We start from the raw sequence: 21,068 nt of genomic DNA, 5'->3' as shown, positions 1-21,068 counted from the left end.
CTGAAGCTCTGCTTCTCTTTGATCCCCCAGATGCTGTGGTCAGCAGGCAGTTCCCTGGTCCCTCACAGGGACCCAATGCATGTACTGAATAACTGGGACTCAGATCAGAGCCCAGAACCAGTATGGAGCAAGATCCAGTGATGGACCGATTGTCTAGGCCTAGATCACATGCCTCCCTCTGGAGATGGATCAGCCCCTCCGGAACCATGTGGACTGAGCATGAGAGAGGGGTGGTTTCCTAAAAATAAATGGGGCGATGTTTTTTATCAGAAAGGTGGGGGAGTGGCCTTGGGATAGTCTAAACAAACTGATTCCACTACCAATTCTGTTCCACCTTCAGACGTGGCTGCCATATGCGTCGTGGTGGAGGGGTTGAGGACGCAGTACAATGAGGAGTAACCAAAGCCTGCTTCTGCCCCTTCCAGAGGGTTCCTACCCTTGCTCCCAACTCCCACGTGGAGAATGAGAAGCTTCCAGAACAGTAAAAGGACACCCAATATACCCACAGCAAAAATGGGATCCAACAGATCATAGTGCTGGCCCTGGTAAAAATCTGCCTGGTTAACACCTTAGAAAACCATAACCCTGGTTACAAGATGATCCTGAAGCCGGTTACAGTAAGGAGACCTTGTCCCAGCAGGGTTGTTTTCTTCTCTGTGACCTTGGCCAAGACACCTTCCCTTATCTCTTCAACTGCGACCATCTCCGTGTCCCCATCTCATTGTAATATTCTTGAATATCAAGACCCAGCCTGGCCCGTTAAAGGAAGATGGAGGGAAGCTTATAGGTGTGGATAAATCTTTGTGACTAGGTTGACATTCCCATTGCAGACTTGGCGGAAGTATGACACAGACAGAAGCGGCTACATCGAAGCCAACGAACTCAAGGTAAGATGAGCCTTGGAGAGGGCATGGAGGGCGCAGAGAATGGGCCTGAGACCAAAGTGGTGGTGGGTTCAAGGAACCTGGGGAGGGAGGAGAGGGTGGGTGAGGAAAGTAGGTGTGTGGTCTGCTTTGGGATACTCAGGCCCGGCTCTGAATGGTTAGACATGTTCAGCCATGTGAAATCAGCAACACAGAGCTGCAGGAGTTCAACCAGTCCACATTCCTCTGCACGTCAGTGCCCAGGACAGGCATTCCAGCAGTCTGGCCTCCTTACTTGCACGTCTACCCCTAAACTCCTCTGGACCCAAGGAGTCCCAGGCACTGCTTAGCATGTGTCCTGGGCTCTCTGAGGAGCCAGAGCCAGTTTCTACTGCCTGGCCTATGGGGTGAGGTTGCATCCAGCAGCTCCCTCCCCCTTCAGGGTTACTCCACAAGCATTAAGGGGTGAGGGAATTGTGAGGGCTGCAAGCTACGCAAATGATGTGCCCCGGAAAACAGTGCTGAGTGACCGTCTGAAGGAGCAGGTGAGTCAGGGACAGACAGCCTGAACTGGGAGCTCTGAAGAGGACTTTGGTATTCCAGGGATTCCTGTCTGACCTGCTGAAAAAGGCGAACCGACCATATGATGAACCTAAGCTCCAAGAGTACACCCAAACCATAGTGAGTGGCTGGAAGTATCCCTCCTCCCCAGGGGTGCAGGACACGGGCCCCAAATCGGTGGGATTCGGGGTTTGGGGGGTTGCTAGTTGGCTGATTCTTCAGGTCCAGGAGAGGTGACTCCCAGTGGCAGCCAGCAAGAGGGATGCTAGTTCACGGGCCCTGCACCCTCTCTCTTGAGGTCCCCACTCAGCCAGATGCTCCTGGGACAGCGTAAGACGGGAGCATCTGTTTCCATGACAGCCTCCACAGCTCCAGGAGAAGATAAACTTGGAGAGGGTGGGCCTTCGGTGCTGGTCTGCTGTCTTCTGCGGCCCTGTCCCTGAGAAAGGGGGAGGGGAGCCATGACCAAGTCCCTGCTGTCTCCCCAGTGACCGATTCAGTCCATGCTGGTCCCTGCCACCAGGTGACCTCAGAGGACGCATGCGCATACTCCCCCATCCTCCTTCCTCTCCAGTACAGGGGATGGCGGGCCAAGGTCCGACATGAGAGAAAGTCAAAGCAAATAACCCAGGCACCGCTTTCTGTCCCCAACAGCTACGGATGTTTGACTTGAACGGGGACGGCAAACTGGGCCTCTCGGAGATGTCCCGGTAAGTGCCTGCCCTCACTCACCCCAGCATCACTTTTCACAAGATCCCTGCAGATCATCCCTGTGCTACCGTCCCTATCGCCAAGATCAATCAGTGGGGAAGGCGACAGGTCAGGTGTCCTGAAGCACAAATCAAAGTTAGGTCAAATCATGATCATCATCACCTCAACGTTCCGTCTCCCTCTTTTTAGAACTTTCCACTGACACCTGATTATTAAGTGCTCAGAGATCGTTTCCATAACTACAGATGCTCCTTCTGCATCCCCTCCCCCCGGTCCGAGTTGTTCTTGCTTCTGCTCTGTCTCCTAATCGCTGCTCTAACATTCTCTTTCCAGACTCTTGCCTGTACAGGAAAACTTCCTGCTTAAATTTCAGGTAAAATAGCCTCTTCGCTTTTCTTCAATTCCTCCTCCCTTCCCCTCACCCCTGAGCTCACCCTTCCTCACACACACACGCTTTTCTTCAATTCCTCCCCCCTTCCCCTCCCCCCTCTGAGCTCACCCCTCCTCAGCGCACGCACGCGCGCACACACACACACACACCCCCCACACACACTCACTCTCTGCAGGGCTTTGGCTTCTGTCTTTAATACCTTGGGCCTTCCAGGGCATGAAGCTGACCTCGGAGGAGTTCAACGCAATCTTCACATTTTACGACAAGGTAAGACAGAGGACGGTGTGGATGGAAAAGCAGGAGGCCCGTTCCAGCCCCCCCTCCCCCCCACCCCACCAGAATGGCTCGCCTTGGTCCTTAGGCGTAAAGGAGCTGTCGGAGCAGCAATCTGAGCCATGCACTTTCTTCCTGTCCCTTTGGATTCCCTGCAGCATCTTCTGCTGTGAGAAGATAAATGTCCTTCAGTGTGTGGCCTGTGGGACCCAAGGTTTTGGTTCCTTAAAAGTATAGGAGAGAACAGCTCATGGAAGAGGGTTATGCCTGGAACTAGGGTGTGATTACATTGTTGGTACCCAAAGAGAGGAGGTGCTCAGTACTGCTCCCCTGGTGCCAGGTCATAATCTTGCTGTCTTCCTAGGAAGTGGGGAGTGAGAGGCCCTCCGTACCAATGTCGCCCCTCCCTTAGCTGCCCCTGTGTAGGTGACTCCAATGGTTTTCCTTAGAACTGTAGGCGTGGGGGTAAACTTTAAATAGCCTGTGTTCATCCTGACATCTTGTTGTGGGATTCGACACCCAGGGAGTTAGCAAAATGCTTCTTGAACCTCACTTACAATTTCAGTGCGAATGAAAAACACCAGAAGGGAAGGTTACCAACAGTTTTCCCTGGACCCTCCCATTCCTGCAGTGACTGGTAAAGTCAGAAGTGACACGTTATTTGGGCACCTCTTTTGCTCAGAGTAAAGACCGTTAGCAAAGCTAGACTGTGGTCGGGGGTCATGGGGCCTGAGTTCTGAGGCTCTGTGCTGACCCTCTGCTCCCCGCCAGGATGGAAGTGGCTACATTGATGAGAATGAGCTGGACGCCCTCCTGAAGGATTTGTATGAGAAAAACAAGAAGGTGAGTGGCTGAGCCCGGAGGTGGGGTGCTGTCCTGGAGGCGGGATGGGGGTGGGAAGGAAGGCCGAGGAGTGCGTTTTGCTCCTCTCTGATCACCCCCTAACAAGGCAACGGCAGTTTTTTGGTTTGGTTTTCTTCTGGTTGAATTGACTGATTTTTTTTTTTTAATACACATAAAAAAGTTTGCCATCTTAACCATTTTTAAGTACAGTTCAGTGGCATTAACTACATTCACGATGTTGTGCAACTGTCACCACCATCCAGCACTCTTTTTCATCTTTCCAGACTGAAACTCTGTAGCCATTAAACAATAACTCCCCCTTGCTGCCTGCCCCCGGCCACTGGCACTCATCATTCTACTTTCTCTGTGCATCTCACTGCTCTAGATACTTCATATAAGTGAGATCATACAGTATTTATCTTTCTGTGTCTGGCTCATTTCACTCAGCGTAACCGTCTTCAAGGTTCATCCATGTTGTAGCACATGTCAGAAATTCCTTCCTTTTTAAGGCTCAGTAACATTCCGTGGTGTGTCTATCCCACATTTTATCTGTCCATTCACAGGCAGACACTTGGGTTTCTTCTGCCTGCTGGCTGATGGAAATAACGCAGCTATGAGGCCATGGCAGTTTTGATGTGGCCCAGTTCTTGGAAGTGTCAGCCACATGGCCAACAAAAGACTTTTTTACAGGAACCGGGAGATGAGTCTTGGCGGCATTTTCCTCCACCTCCTGCAAAATGTCTTTCTCTGAGAAAATGGTTTTGCTGCTTTCTTTAATTAGATGAGGAACGCTCTATAATTCCTTGCGTCGTCTAACTGCCTGGGCGATCGGGCTAGAGCTAAATATAATGCTCAATTTCAGGGCAAAAAATTCATCACAGCCTCTGAGTCTATCTGTCTCCCTTTCCAACTGCCTTCCGACTTCTTTATCCTGAATATCATCCTTCATTTCTTTCACCCTAAATTTATTTTTTTGCTTTACACTACCTACAGTTGCTTTTTGAAAGAGGCAGAAAACAAATTATAAGCGAATACTTCCTAGGAAGAAAGGAAGTACTCACCAAGTGTTTGAACTCAGCAGACGTTTTCCTGGCACCAAACTCTAGGAGAAAATTATTTGTGCATCCTTATGTGTCCAAGGAATGTTGCGCATCGTAATGGAAAATATCTTTAACTGTAATTGTATTAATGAGGCATGATTATTCTCCACATCACCCTGCTTTATGCCTGAGGCTGATGGGCCTTGAAGGCAGGCATTAAATCTTGGGAGAGACCCGAATTTCCTGGTCATCACCTAACTAGGCTCTTTCTTGATTACCACAAAAGACAACTCATATGGCTACACAGCTTGACTCGAGATGTGGAAACAAAAAAGAGTCAGGTGTTGGGGCTAGGAAACAACTCTGAAGATTAGAGAACAAGGATATTAATAAAATTGTTTACCTGGGAGCCTTCCACCTGTACTAAGCTCCAGATTTAGCACATGGGGATTGAGTGAATGAATCAGTAGAGAGAGCTGCATGCTTGTAAATAACAGCCCCTGAGTTGGGAGGGGAATGGCCATTTTTAGGTGAGCCCACATGGCAGATGCATATGCCTTTTTTTTTAATAAATTTATTTTTTATTTATTTATTTTTGGCTGTGTTGGGTCTTCGTTGCTGCATGCAGGCTTTCTCTAGTTGCGGCGAGCGGGGGCTACTCTTCATTGCCGCGTGCAGGCTTCTCATTTCGATGGCTTCTCTTGTTGCAGAGCACAGGATCTAGGCACGCAGGCTTCAGTAGTTGTGGCACGCGGGCTCAGTAGTTGTGGCTCGCAGGCTCTAGAGCGCAGGCTCAGTAGTTGTGGCGCATGGGCTTCGTTGCTCCGTGGCATGTGGGATCTTCCCAGACCAGGGCTCAAACCCGTGTCCCCTGCATTGGCAGGCGGATTCTTTACCACTGCGCCACCAGGGAAGTCCGCGTATGCCATTTTGATGGTGCCTTCACGGACGGTGATTCGGTTTCTGAGCAGATTTATGTTTGAGGCTCCTGAGGGACAGGCTGATGGGCTCAAACTTCGACATTTCCTAGCAGTCCTAAGACAGTTGCAACTTGCTAAAGCCATCCTCAGCTTCAAGCAATACTTCTAGACACAGAAAGTAAGCAGCCCCGTCTGTCCATTCTGCTAAAACTCTTGATGCCACACTGAACTGGAGGGTTTTGTCAAGCTCAGGCTTGATATATGGGGTCACTTCCTTAGCTCCTAATTGAGTGGTAGGTCGCTCAGGCACACCCTGGTGTTATGGACTAGGTGACATTTTTTCCAGGAACTTCACAACTTTAGTGAAGATGCCCCTCAAAGCTAGAGATGCCTGCAAAGTGCCTTGGGGCTGGGTGGTGGCACAAACCCAGGAATCAGTAACGTGAGGGGATGTCACCAAACGATGCAATAAAAGACTGACCTTGGAGCACCGAGGGCAGGTGAGCCACGTGAAGAATTACTCAGGGGACCAAGACTCCTTATGGCTGTAGAGCTGGTCCCATCCTTTAGCCAATACCTTAGTCTCTACACCTCACTTTTCTCATTAGCTGAATGGAGATAATGACCCATCAGCCTGGAAGGGGAACTATTTAAAAAAAAAAGAAAAGATCTGCCGACATGTTCCATACAAAAGGAGGAGGAAGAGGCAGGAGGAGGGAAAGAAAAAGACACTTGTTTAGTGAGTTTCCAACGTTGATGATGACTTTGCTCTATTTCAGAACTTTCGGCTATTTCCATCCAAGGCAACACAAGGCATGTGGGCTGTTGGTGTTCTGCACATGTTGGTCTCCATTTTGTATGAGCCTCTGGGCATATGTCTGTGGGTCACCTGTCTTAGTGCCCCTCAAGGCCACAAGGAGCCAGTGAACAAGCAGTAGGCTGGTAGGCTTGCCGCTGGAGGAGAAAGGAGTTAGAATCCCTTGTTTCGCTGGGTGAGGCTTTTAGGGAAGCATGATCCAAGGGGCCTGAAGACGAAACCAGGGAGCTCCCCTGGCATTCTCCTCCTCACCTGCAGGGACCCAGCAGCTCGAGTAAAGGGAGGCTCACTGAGGTAGAGGAATTTAGAGAAGCTGTGCATAGGTAATGACTGTCATCAACAGCTACTGTTTGGAGTGCGTGCTGTGTGTCAGGTACTGTGCTAAGTATTGTTTACATTCATTTCCTCACGGAATCATCATAACACCTCAATGAGGCAGGCTCGTTACCGTACCCATTTTACAGATGAGGCAGCTGAGACTCAGCAAAGGTTGAATACTTTCCCCAAAGCAATGCAGCCACTAAGTGAAAGGGAGAGTGTTTTTCATCCAGGGCTTTCTGACTCCCAAGGCCCATGCTTTGTGTGCCTCTAAGCTACTTGCACCGAGATGGGATAAGGGAAAGGTTCTGGCTGAATGAACAGCTGGGCCGTGTAGGTGGGGCCGTCCTCTGAGCCTCTTACCCTCTCCCTCTCTGTCTCCTAGGAAATGAACATCCAACAGCTCACCAGCTACAAAAAGAGCGTCATGTCCTTGGCCGAGGCGGGGAGGCTCTACCGCAAGGACCTGGAGATTGTCCTCTGCAGTGAGCCACCCATGTAAAAGGGGGGATGGGGGCTGCTTCTCCACCTCCCCTCAAACCTGCCCCTGCTGCCCTGCCACTTCCACCCAGACCCGGAGATCCTGAGCATCCCTCCCACTGCCCCTGCCATCTGCACACACCCCAGCCTGCAGAGCAGGAAAGAAGAGACGGAGAAGGGGCTGCTGACGGGCCCCCTGGGGCCCCCTCCAACCCAACCCTGGATGACCAGTCACAGCGCTCTGCATGCAGAGGGGCACCAACCGCACAGAAGGTGGGCGGGGGCACAGGTGGGGAGTCCCTCCTTCTCTTCGCTGTGATGCATGAGCTCATTCGCTGTATGATTTAGGCTTCTATGTCCAACAGAGTGCACCCTCCCCTCTGCCTCTCCCCCATGCCACCAGCCACCCCGAACCCCCGGGTTCCATGCCCCACCTCGCTAGTGGTGTAGCTGTCTTCTCAGAGCTCCTTGTTCGTGGCGGGCACCGGCCCTGTCCTTGACTCAGCGTGCTCCCTTTCCCTTTGGGTTTCTTGTTTACCAAAGAAGAGTTTACAGACAATAAAAAGGAAATGTTCTCCTGTGGAAGCTCTCCCAGTTCTGGCTGAGTGGTCAACTTTCTCTCTGCCGCTAGTCCCTGACAAAGAGAGAGCCTGTTCTCGAGTGAGTGGGGAGAGTGAGGGGACCACCCAACTGGGGCATAACCGCTAGAAGCAAGGGTGTGGGACCCCGGGACGCTGTACTTTCCCTTGCCACTCACTGCCTTCTCTCCATCAGCCTGTCACTTCTCTGCTCCATGTTTGTTTCCACGTTTCTGAAATCATAACAGCAGTTATCAGTTCATTGAAAGTTTACTAAATGCCAGGTATTATGCAAAACAGTTTGCCTGCCGTATCTCTCTTAGTCCCTTGAGAGGGGTGCTGTGATTGTCTCCAGCGTACAGATGAGGAAACTCAAGATTAAAGAGGTCAAGTAACGAGCCCCATGTCTTAGGGCCAGTTGGCGGCGCAAAGCCAGGGTATGAATCCCGAGGATTGGATCCACATTTTTTTTTTTAATTGGCTGCACCGCATGGCTCGCAGGACCTTAGTTCCTTGACTGGGGATTGAACCCGAGCCCCCTGCAGTGGAAGCTCGGAGTTCTAACCACTGGACCGCCAGGGAATTCCCTGGATCCACATTCTTTACAGTAGGGCTACCAATGGCCTGTGGCAACAGTGGGACGAGGTGATCTCCACCCAGCAGGGGGGACCTCCACCCAGGAGTTCCAGGCACCACGAACTTAACTTCTCCCCCTCGAAATGCAATTTGCCCCACAGCCACATATCAGATGCCCCTTGGTATAGGGCCAGCATGGCCTTTGGGTGCACAGAACTCTTTGGGATCCTAGAACAGAGAGATACCTGATTTTTTTTTTAATGCTATCAGATACTGACTGTTTTGACATTACCTCATTTAACGTCGCAACAATCCTTGCGATGGATACGATTTTCAGATGAAGAAACTAAAGCTCAAAGACGTTAAGTCACTTTGGAAGTGTCCATTCAATAACCAGGAACTCACCTGGAGCAATAGAGCCCTGTGGGTCGACTCTACGCCTCCTTTCTTTCCCAGCCACGCCCCTTTCTGAGAGAGCCTGTCCTGTTCACCCCCTGGATGCTGCAGCCGGAGAGCCACCTGACCTCTGTCTGCCTGCCCACAGCTGACGGGGCCGAGAGTGGACATCTGGTCCAGGCGGGGCCCCTAAGAGTCTCCTGGAATCTGAGGTTGAGAGCCAGGGCTGTCAGGCAGTATGTGTGGCATTGAAGCTGGGTGGTGATACAGCTTTGGGGGCGAGAGGTGGCACGGCAGCAATCCAAAACCAAGCCCGAAGTGATACTGAGAAGAGTAGGAACCAAGAGCCCGGGAGAGTCAGAGAGTAGTGGAGAGAAGATGCAGAGAAAAACACAGGAAAGAAGGAAGGGAGGAAGGACAGAGACTGAGAGAGAGAGAAAGAGACAGAAACGGAGTGAGGGGAAGGGGAACCAGCCACCAGCTCCCACGAGGCCCTGTTGCACTGCCTAATACCGACTTCCCTGCCACCCCTATGTATCCTACCAGGGGATCTCCTGTCCACTAAGCGCAGCCCCCCACCCTATCATCCCTAGGTGTCCTCGGCCAGCATCCCCCAGGATGAGGCGCTGTAGCCCAGTCTATAGCTTCACACTTGCCCTCCCGACACACACTGCTCTGCCTGGGCTTCCCCTCAAAGCCCCCGAGGCAAGATGGGGTGGAGCGGTTGCCACAGCCTGGGATCCATGCAGGGGCAGAGGTGGGTCCTTTTCTACCTGGTTGCAACTCCGGGACCCAGATTTGCTGGAAAGGGAAAGGGCCTGGGAGCCCTTTCTCCCAGGCACGATCTCTATTCAGCAGAAGGGGAAACTCATGCCGTCAGGGACACCTGGTCTTTCAGAAGCCCGTTTAGTTCATTGTGAATGCAGGTATCTGTCTATTGAGACAAAGGGAGAGGGGAGGGTGATGCTAAGGCCATCACAGTGCCGTGCTGTCCTCAGGGCTGTGCTGACTCTCTCCTGTGTTAGGAGCCCACGCCAGGGGAACAGGGGCTGGGGTGACAGGGAGCGTGGGGTGGCATCTGGGATTCATTTCACCCTCTTCTTTCTCTCTTGTGGACACCAGACTTTGTTGCTGCCTGACTCACAGGTGCGTTAGGAGCTGGTGAGCTCTAAACACAACCCTTCAGCGGAAGATCCTAGCCCAGCTCCATGCCCTTGAGTGGAATTTCCCATTCCACATAGAGCCTTGGGACCTGAGACCAAAGTCCAAAATAGAGCAGTCCCAGGCAGACGCAGAGATTTCAAACTTAAAGGCAACTGTCTCCCGGGTACATTCTCCATTCACAAAATTCCCTTTGGAAAGATTACCGAAAGCCAGGCACAAACCCATCTAACTCTGTATTTTGGAGGGGGACACCTGTCTTCTACCCTAGCCTCCCAGGACCACCCCAGGAACGGCCCCACCCCTGTGAGGTCCAGCACCTTTCTCTTGTCTTGAGTTTCTCCAGGCAACTCTATCAACAGCCTCACCTTCTAACACAAAGGCCAGCAGAAACAGGCTATGAAGAAAAAGGAAAATGCCCAGGAACACCAAGTCCAGTTAGTAAGTCCCGAGGAAGAGAGCAGTGTCACACAGCTAACTCGATTAGCTGGAATTAGTTGCATCTCAGGGCCGAGAGAGCAGGCTGGTCAAATCCACAAGGTGCCAGGTCACTGGGAAGAACCCAAAATGGTTTGGACCACTGCAGTTCTTTCCCCAAGCAAACTGTCAATAATGTAATTTTCCTGACAACTACTTTCTACCACAGGTTGCATGGGGAGACAGAAGGAAGACAAAGACATAGCGGATAGGCTCGGTGGCACTGAGAGGGCATGGCCCTGACCCTCGGGGAACACATGATCCCACAAGGAGCCTCCCTTTTGTGTATCTGGTGCACCCTTGAACGTGTGGCCCACACGCCCCCTTTGGCAGCAGCAACAAAGGGACTGCCCCTTCCTCTGGGAATCCCTCCCTGGCTTCCCAGTTTGGGTGCCACTCCCATGGGCACCTTCGTTCAATAATAAGTATTTGTTGAGTACCTTCATGGAGCTTATACTCTAAGGTGAAAAAGACAATACATAGATTAAAATGTTCATAAAGTTGTGATACGTGCTCTAAAGTTCAACAAGGGAAAGAGGTAGGAAGAGGGGAGGGAGGCACTATTTTAGGTTCTCTGAATAGGTGAAATTCAAGAAGAGATGTGAATGAGGTGAGGGAGTGGACCTTGCTGCCATCTTGGGGAAGGGAGTCCAGATGGAGGAAACAGCCAGTGCAAAGGCCCTGAGGTGGGAGAGTTCCTGGCATGCTCAGAAATGTGGTCACTGGGGCTGGGCAGAATGAGGGAAGGGGGTGAACAGTTGATGGGGCTGGGGAAACAGGTGAGGCCAGGTGGAGGCCACAACAAAAAGGACTTCGGATCTTACTGTGTCAAAGGAAGCCACTGAGGGGGGAGATCATCAGAGAAGTGACATGATTTATTTTCAAGGTCACTCTGGCTCCTGTGTCAACACTAAACTATAGGAGGCAAGGGAGAAAGCAGAGGCGCCAGTTAGGAGGCTGACGCACCAGGGCCACTGAGAAACGCTGATGACTTGGACCAAGGAATTGGGGGAGGTGACAGCAATAGCAGATTCTGGACCTGTTTCTAGGATTGAATCAAAAGGGCTTGCTAAGGACTAGATATGTGACACGCGAGAAAAACAGGAGTCAAGAAATGACTCCGAGGCTGCTAGCTGGAGCGACTGGGTGCGTGGTAGGTGCCATTAACCGAGACAGGAGAGGAGCAGGTTTGGGGATGGGTCGGGGGGGTAACTGGGATTTGGGACACGCTGCCTGGCATTTGGTGTCTGTCAGGACACCAACGGAAACCAGACTGCACATTCACATTGTGGACCTTCAACAAACATCCATGAGACAGACAGACGCTAGGTGCTGGGGACACAGCAGTGAAGAGGAGAGTCCCTGGCTGCCGAGAACTTAAAGGCTCCTGGGCCTGAGAGATGAGGAAACTAGCAAGTCCGCACGGTAAGTGGTAGGTCAGAAGAAAGCACAGGAAGAGGTCCCTAGATTGGGGGTGGGGGTGAATTCCTTGGTGAGAATGCCTGGCAGTTAAAACGTCAGCGTCCACAGTGGCACCAGAGCCAGAGGAAGCCATGCTCAACTGGGGGGACTGCAAGTCTCTTGAGAGCTGAAGCTCAGAGGGGAGAAGCTCAGAGGGTAAAGCTCAAGGACCAGACAGGACCAGCTTGTGCAAGGCTGGACATCACTCTCTTTTCCCAGGCTGCTTTGCAACTCCTTTCTTCTCCTTCTGGTCCTGGCTCAACCGTCACCTCCTCAGTGAGGCCCACCCTGATTAAACTGCAACCCACTCACCCCCCACCCGATGCCCCATAACCCCTCCCCACTAGGAATGTTTTTCCCCATAGCACATGACGACATGCCCTGACGTGCGTTCAGATGCTCCCCCAGCTAGAAGGTAGGTCCTCCAGGGCGGTGCTCACACTCTACTGTCCTGCCCACACCTGCCCAACCCACACACCTGGGGGCACCATTCCTTCCAGCCTCCTCCTCACCTGGCACCCCTCAGCTCCCCAGAATAGTGGCCCCAAAGATGTCTGAGCCCTAAATCCTCGGATGTAGCGAATACGTTATTTTCCATGGCAAAGGGGAATTGGGACTGTAGAAGGAATTAAGGTTGCTAGTCAGCTGACTTCAGGGAGACTATCTCAGATTATCCAGGTGGGCCCAGAGTAATCACAAAGGTCCTTGGATGTGAAAGAGGCAGGCAGAACCCAGAGTCAGAAGGATGCAGTAAGCGGGAAGCGTTTAGAAACTAGGAAAGGCGGGAAAACATTCTCCCTTAGAGCCTGCAGAAGCCCCGCAGGCCTGCCGACACCTCAATTTTAACCCATTTTGGACTTCTGACCTCCAGAGCTGTAAGGTAATAAATTTGTGTCGTTTTAAGCCACCAAGTTTGTGGTAAGTGGCTACAGCAGCCAACAGGAAGTGAATACAAAACAAAACATAAAACAGAGGCCCACCTACTCGGTATTTGTGCTCCTGTCACATTATGAAATATGGGTAAGAATATATCTTCCTGCGAGTGTTTCTGTGAGGAGCCAGCGGATGCTAGTCACACACACGCTTCGCACGGTGCCCGGCACGGGGTCTCACTAACTGGCAGCCGTGAGGATGATGTTTGTTGTGGCCGTAGCGCAGGAGGCTTCCTCCGCTTTCTGCTGTGTGTTCTGTGGCTGCCCCAGGACTCACGGGGACCCAGCTGGTTCCAAATTTGGGAAGTCGCCCACCAGGCGCCCACCTGGTGCACCGCATCCTCCTTCGGGGATGGGAGTCCTCCAAACCTGGCAGACACCCCAAGGGACAGTTCTGTCTGCCAGGGCCCAGGAGCTGACCTCACACACCAGGCCCACGAGGGGGGTCCTAGAAACCACCCAGAAGCCTGGATCAGGGTGCTCCGTCCTCCTTACGCCTGTCCTTTGTTTCCACTCAGAGATCACAGTCAACCGGGAGAACTTGGCCAGACAGCCCCTTTGTTGGTCTCAAGTTCCCCATCTGTAGAATGGGAAGCTTGGAGCGAACGGTGTGCAAGCCTCCTTCAAAATCTTACCCCCTGACATCTCACTGAATAGCGTTTATAAATGGCAAACAAACACATCGAAGACGACTGACATCATCAGCCATTAGGGAAATGCCACTGTGAGATCCCACTGCACACCAGTGTAGACTGAGTATCATTTTTACATGTCTTACCCCCGCTTACAAAAGCAGAATCTACTAAATTGTTGCGGATGACAGGGAGCGGAAGAAGAAAAAAGGCTTCCTCATAGAGCCAGTAAGCTGAGTGTTAAAACAACATTACCGACAGTTTTAAAAAATAACCACAATGAAATTCCCACATCCCTCCATGCAGTGCTCTGTAATTCATTCTTGTTCCACTGGATCTTGGATTAGCAGTCTGCTTTCATGAAGCCATCTGCTTCTGGACCAAAAAGAGTCCTGGAAATCCTGACTCGATCCACGTTTATAGTCTGAGAGCTGCTTAACTGACGTCAGCTCAGAAGCCTGCACCCAAGAGTCTTTTCTTTATATAAAGTATGAATGGTTTGAAGCACCTGGTACAGTCTTTTATCACAAGGCTCTAAGACTGTCCTTTTAAATTGATGACACACGCCGCACCCTGCAGCTTAAAGCAGAGCCTTCAGGCACACACCAGACTAAACGAAAACATCTCTACGATGACACAGACTTCATGGCTGTGGTTAATGGATTACTCTAACCAATAAGATCAAAATGGAGGAGAGTAAACTTCTCTCTCAGGCTATCGTACGGAATGATTTCATGAGACTTTAGGTGAGGCTTTCCCCTGAGGGTAAAAATATATGGGCAGTGAGGCCCTGACAAATCACGAGGAGCTTCCATAAACCACACGATTTCTAAACTACTTACATTAACATTTCATCTGTATAAGCATAACCTCAGGAAGGCCAAAAACGTTCTCTGATCTGACAAGTCTTCTTGTGCAAATCTTATAAGAGTAACACATCAAACAAACCTAATTCTTTCTGGCACTCTCTTTTGATAAGATGCAAAAACAAATCTTTGTGATTTCCCAGGGCTCCTCTGAGAAATCTCAAAGAACATAGTAGGTGTAAAAGATACCTTGAAAGTGTTCTCTTTTTTTCTATATTTATTAAATTATTTGAAAAGGGAGAATCTAAAGAGTTACCAGAAGGGATATAGACACTTGATTAATATATGATCATGGGTGCCTGAGAATTTAATCCTTGGTTACCCACTTAATTAACAACATTTAAAAGTAAACAGATGCGGGCTTCCCTGGTGGCGCAGTGGTTGAGAGTCCGCCTGCCGATGCAGGGGACACGGGTTCGTGCCCCGGTCCGGGAGGATCCCACATGCCGCGGAGCGGCTGGGCCCGTGAGCCATGGCCGCTGAGCCTGCGCGTCCAGAGCCTGTGCTCCACAGCGGGAGAGGCCACAGCAGTGAGAGGCCTGCGTACCGCAAAAATAAATTAAAAAATAAATAAAATAAAAGTAAACGGACCCAAGAGTACTGAAGGCATACATCCACATAAAAATTTGCACACAAATGTTCACAGCAGCATTGTTCATAATAGCCAAAAAGTGGAAACAAACCAAATGCCCATCAACTGATGAATGGATAAATAAAATGTGGTGTATCCATACACTGGAATATTAATCACTCATAAAACGGAACGAAGTACTGATACATGCTACAACACGCATGAACCTCAAAAACATCATACTAAGAAGTTACACAAAAAAGGCCCCATACCGTGTAATTCTACTCACATGAAACGTCCAGAACAGACAAATCCATTGAGACCAAAAGTAGACTAATGGTTGTCAGGGGCTGGGGCAGTGGTTCGGGGGCCGGGGTGGCGGGGGGTGGTATTGAGGAGTGACTGCTAATGCAAACGAGGTTTCATTCTGAAAATGTTCTGGAGGGACTTCCCTGGAGGTCCAGTGGTTAAGACTTCGCCTTCCAGTGCAGGGGGTGCAGGTTGGATTCCTGGTCAGGGAGCTAAGATCGCACATGCCTCGTGACCAAAAAACCAAAACAAAACAGGAGCAATATTGTAACAAATTCTATAAAGACCTTTTTTTTTTTTTTTGCGGTACGCCGGCCTCTCACTGTTGTGGCCTCTCCCATTGCGGAGCACAGGCTCCGGACGTGCAGGCTCAGCAGCCATGGGTCACGGGCCCAGCCGCTCCACAGCATGTGGGATCTTCCCGGACCGGGGCATGAACCCTTGTCCCCTGAATCGACAGGCGGACTCTCAACCACTGCGCCACCAGGAAAGCCCTATAAAGACTTTTTAAAAAATGGTCCACATCGAAAAAAGTCTTTAAAAAAAAAAAAAGAAAATGTTCTGGAATTAGGCAGAATTAGATAGTGGTGATAGTGGTGACGGTCGCACAACCTAATAACATACTAAAACCCACTGACCTACACTCTATACAAAGGTGAATAATATCTTAACTTTCTTTTAAAATGCCTATGCAGGCATTGATTGTGAAAAAATTAAGCAGAAAAAACAGAATTATACACATAGCTTGTTCGTAAGTGAGGAGTTTCTATTTCTTGTGGTGTAAAATGGTCTATTCTAGGACACAGCGAATTCAACGTAAAGCACCAGAAAGTTTTCTGGTGGGATACAGAATCTCTGCTATCGAGAACAACCTTCTGTATTGTAGGCAATGGTATTAATCAGTGAACCAAGGAGGCAAGCCCACCCAACCTGAGCGAACTTTGCTAAAACAGAATATATTTCATCCTTTCTTTTCAGACAAAGGTATTATAAAGTAATACAAATGAAATTCACTTTCACTTTCCAGACCTTGTCCTTCACGGTGCCCTTTCACTTTCTGGAACAGACTGATACTTTACTGTAGGACAGAGAGTTTGCGGGGTCAAAATTATTTTCATAATAATGATAAAATGTTATTTATGTTAACATACAATGTGTTCATCATTGCTATTTTCAAATGACTCAATAAATAAGTAATTTTTTTAATGTCTCCATTCTGATTTCAAATGCGGTAAGTAGTATCGAGAGTTTTAACCCACATAAACAAAAGCTCTCTGGGTAATCTCAAATGAGTTTTAAGAATGTAGAGGGGAAAACCACATCCAAAAACAGTGTTGAGTGCAAAAGGAAACAGATTAAGAAATGGCGTAACAATACCACCTATGCGAATTAAAAGTACTTACAAGACAGCATCGATGCTCTGTTAGAGCACTAAGACAACCAAAAGACATCCACTGAGTGTTCCAGAAGGGTGGCCTACGGTGGGAGAGGGAGGCATGGGAGTGGGAAACCTCATTCAGAGGGCCTGAAACAAGGCAGGGGCCTTGCACAGACAATAAACTGCCACAAACCGAGAAGGGCGCTGAAATTCACCCTAGGCCCCAGAGGCTCCCATGTCCCCTCCCACAGGAAGCTGCAGCTGCCCAGGACACAGCTGACACCACACAGAGACCCTGTCCTGGCTCCTAGCATCGTCATCTTCCCGGAGGGGCCTCATCCTGGAGGATTTTCTCCAGCACATCCACACATGGAGAGGAGCAAGGGAGAGCTGGCCTTGGAGGGAGGAGCCCCCAGGGGAGGGAAGGCAGGTAGGACTGGGTAGATACCAGAGAGGCAATGCAAGCATATTTATCATGTACAGACCACCTACATGGACCAAAGGGGTTGTTCAGTTGCAGGGATAAGGGTGGGAGTGCTGGCCGGGTGGGAAGCCTGTACCTAACACGGAAATAGGCAGGAAGTGACAAAAGTGGCTGGAGGGACCAACCACGCTGTCTGTCATCCTGTTAAGTGGATGTTTTTAAAAGGTGCATGAGTTGGAGCGCCACAGTGCCTGCGGTGAGGGGTGGCAGAGGAAAAAGGAACCCAGGAGAGACACACAGAATCCAGACTGGAGGGCCAGAAGCTGAGAGAGGAAACTTCTTCAAAAGGTGCAGAGCGATCCATGGGGTCAGTGCCACCAGCTCACATCCCATGGATATGTCCCAAAGGGCATGTGCTCCATCACATCAAACCAACCATGGAAATAGCAGTGATCAACGCCGGAGGACCTGCTGGTTTCCGCTTAACCAGTGCCCTGGCCGACAACGGGGACCTGGCTGCTTGTCAAAGAAACAGATTTCACTGTCATTCAGCTTGGTTACGAAGTTTGTCATTGTTTGACGACTACTGTTTGGAGCATTAACCACAGGCTATGAGCTACACGCACGCTGGGGTTTATATAATGAAGAACCACAACAGACCTGCCCGGATAAGGCTCCCGGTCGAGGGGATGGCCAACACTTCCAGCAGACAAATAATCACAGGGGTGTTCTTGCCTTTTTGAGTCCCATACAAAATGCCTAACCTCTCATCCTATTCATCCCGTTGATTTTAAGGCGGCCCCTCTCCCTGTCCCTCTGTGCCCACCCTCCACTCTCTCTCCGCAGTCCCAGGCTCTCTGCACAACTCTTTCTCCAGTGACCTGTCCCCTCTTCTTCCCTCACTGCCCTCAGTAATATTCCAGGGACACGCTGTGGTCTGTAACTGCCCCTCTTCAGGACCAACCAGGTAAATGATCTGTAGGGCTCAGTGCTAAAAAGAAAATGCGGGGCCTCGTTCTTCAAAAAAGCATGAAGAATTTCAAGGCAATGACAGCAGAGCATTACACCAAGCGTGGGGTCCCATGTGGCTGCTCAGGTTGCACACTCCAAAAGCCAGCCCCTGCCCCCGGGACACGGAGACATAAACGAGCTCATCGACCACCAGCCTGGGGCAGAACAGGACAGACGCCCACCTGCGCAGCCCAGTCTGTGACCCATCAGCTTGTCATGAGCAGGGGATGGGCTCTCATCGCTAACGGCCCCCAACGGGGCCCAGAATCTCATCAACGCCCCGTAAAAGGGATCGCTAACACTTGTTAGAGCAGAAATTGCAAATGGAACTCAATGGTTAACGAAAAGCAAGGATCCTGAATATTAATTTTAATAAACCAAAGTGAAGCTGTGAAGAGTCCTCTGTGACCACAAAACTACGCTCTGAATCACAAAAGCCTGCATAGCAGGCCCCGGCTTTGGGGCAGGTATGGACAGGGCAGCACGTCCCCCAGGGACATGTCAGCAAACAGAGAGATGACACTGAAGGGGCTCCAGCTGTCCCCAGAGCCGCAGCCTAGAGGAGGATGGCTCATCTCACCCCAAAGGTGGCCTTTCTAAGTCCCGAAGGAAGACGGCTGCTGCTCAGGACTCCCCTTTCTTGGCCTCTGGTTTCATGAAAATCACTGAAGTCAGGAGGCACTCCTCTGAAGTAGGTTATCGCATCAAAGACTAAGCAGCTGAAACCACAGCCGGATTAACTGGCAAGGAGCTGAAGAGCCCCAGGCAAAAGTATAAAGGGGAAAAGAAATGGACCCAAAAAGGCAGGGAGGCCACAAGACCCGGAGAGTTACCACCTGCAGAGCATCCCTCAACTGAGAGACTGCAGTCGGTGGGTAAAAGCCCCAACTTCCTGGTGCCATTTCCCATGGCTCACACCCCACCCCCTGCCCTGTGCCCCCACCCCAGCGTCCAATGCACCCCAAGTCAGAAGGCAGTTGAATCCCAGGATGAGAAAATCCGAAGTCTGATGAGTCCCATCGTGACGAATACGATCCCAAGACAAAATACTGCCCACAGTGGTTCGAAGGAGGCAGCCTCCTTCCCATCCAGATGGAGAGAGGAGGCATCGCTGCGCCACAGCAGAGAGACAAGGAAGGTGCGCAGCCCACGCTCTGCCGAAAAAGCAAGAGGAGAGTCACATGGGCCTTCAGAAGGCCACCGGCAGCAAGTCATGGCTCTACAACACAAGCAAATCAGGAAGAAAGGGAATGGTTTGAAAAAGATGCAGCCTTCCAATCCCAGATGAGATATGTGTCCAGCAGGCAAGTGTTGGAAGAGGAAGGGGAACAGTGAAGGGGGCAAGTGTTCCCTGCATCTGGCCAATGCTCCTCTGGAAAATGAAGGCAAAACCACGCAGGCCTTAATGAAGGCCGTCAGCCACGAGTCTGTGCTGGTGCACAGACAGCCGATCAGAGTGGAGAAACAGCAGAAGCGGCTTGAGGAAGTGAAAAGGAATAAGCAGAAAATCCAAGACCTGGAGAAAAAAATGAGAAAAACAAGAAAAGGTCCTCTAAAATGTACATCTGCCTTCTTAAGCAGGAAAGCCACAAACTCGTGTTCTGGGAACAGGATGTTAAAAGAGCTCTTGCCACAGAGAAGGTGGGAATTGCCAACTTGAGACATGTTTTAGGACAAGCACTCCAAGAAACAGAGAGACTCTTCAACAAGCCCTGTCTCTTGAAACAGCTCCAAGAAGTAAGCCGTCCACCAGAAACTTCCTGGAAGATGCCCTCAACGACCAGAGAGTTCCTCTGGCCCAGCCACCAAAACAGGTGAAGTCTTGCTCCCAGTATCAATAATAGGCCAACCTGTGGGGCCTTTCTCTTCCTGCTGAAGGAGCCCGGCCCAGACCGGAAGCCCTGACAACCATTCCCAGGGGTCACCTGAGCCCTCCAGTGCGGTGCCTGCCTCCTGGCTGGTTCAGTGGAGTCCCACCAACAGATGCGAGAAACCCTTCTCTTCTAGAGAGATGGATGTCACAGGCCACGTGTCATTTCCACAATCTCCATGATCACAGAGACAAAGATGCCCGCCCCCCGGGAAGACCTCCTGTGCCCCCTGCATCCTTCCACCTATGGTTCGCCTTAGACCTACTGAGAAAATACAAACTGTGCTCCCCTCCCCCGCCTGCCCAGTAAGAACAATCTGAGGTTTGCGTTTTAAACAACCGTCTGACCACTGTGAAGGCCACTGGCTAAACTGCCTCTTCCCACCACCAACAATGAGTCAGCCTACAAGCCCCTCCTCATCCCTCACTGGAGGAGTTCAGCCTGGACTTGGGTCTGGGCCTGCAGAGGAAGCCCCTACACCTTGTCCTGGGCTCCTCTGAGGTCTCTCCTGACCACATATCTGTGCTTTGCTGAAACCTTTCACTTCTGCAAATACGTGGAGAAGAGCCACTGTGTCACAGCATCAAAGGAGAACCAACTTGATTCCCACAAACACAGCCAAGCCAGGGCCAACTCAATCATCATCTTCCTCAGCAATCCTCCCTGGCTCTTCCCAGTGAGAATTCGAAGACTGTGGCCCCACCTGTGGAGACTGGACATACTCCAGCATCGGCTCTGCTGTCTACATAGCAAATGAGAGGCTTCCACACTCTTATGACAATTCATACCACAATCCTTGGTGCAGTGTGACCAGCTTGAAGAGGTGCTATTTGCAATTAACTGCAAGCCTGACAGCCCCAGCTCCATGGCTACCACACTTACATGGAAAACCAGAATCTCTGAACCCACACATTGATGATGACCTGCAACATCAACTTGGTCTATATCACGCAGCCCTCAACATCCTAGCGGCACCGTTTAGAGACTCCCATGATAATGGCCACATTCGCTCTGCAGAGAACCACCACCATGCTTTAAAGCAGCCAGCAACGTTGCCAGGGTGCACACACCTTACCAACTCCAGATGCCTCTGCGTACATTACATGTATCGTGGCAAAGCCGTGGTGTCACAAAGCACTAGATGGAATCTTCATCACCGAGCTCACAGGGCCAGCTGGGCAGATGACCGTCCAGGTCCACAAAATGGG

General features: G+C 50.7%; 1 protein-coding gene across 3 annotated transcripts in view; it reads left to right on the top strand.

Moving 5' to 3' along the window:
* Positions 1-7,702, top strand: part of CALB2 (calbindin 2) — a gene marked incomplete at its 5' end in the record, with an annotated part of 28,670 nt that extends 20,968 nt beyond the window's left edge. For 2 of the 3 annotated variants that reach the window (XM_082677396.1, XM_082677394.1), the window contains 7 exons: positions 831-887; positions 1,467-1,544; positions 2,079-2,134; positions 2,469-2,508; positions 2,740-2,793; positions 3,571-3,642; positions 7,123-7,702. In XM_082677396.1, coding sequence (XP_082533522.1) covers positions 831-887; positions 1,467-1,544; positions 2,079-2,134; positions 2,469-2,508; positions 2,740-2,793; positions 3,571-3,642; positions 7,123-7,239 — 474 coding nt within the window. In that variant the 3' untranslated portion in view covers positions 7,240-7,702. The remainder of the gene's footprint in view (positions 1-830; positions 888-1,466; positions 1,545-2,078; positions 2,135-2,468; positions 2,509-2,739; positions 2,794-3,570; positions 3,643-7,122) is intronic. The other variant, XM_082677395.1, reaches the window with a different exon arrangement.
* Between the last annotated feature and the right edge of the window lie 13,366 nt (positions 7,703-21,068).

This window comes from Grampus griseus (genome assembly GCF_964374135.1).
Source record: "Grampus griseus genome assembly, chromosome: 19".
NCBI classification, from domain to species: domain Eukaryota; kingdom Metazoa; phylum Chordata; class Mammalia; order Artiodactyla; family Delphinidae; genus Grampus; species Grampus griseus.
This window is presented reverse-complemented; position numbering and strand designations above follow the sequence as displayed.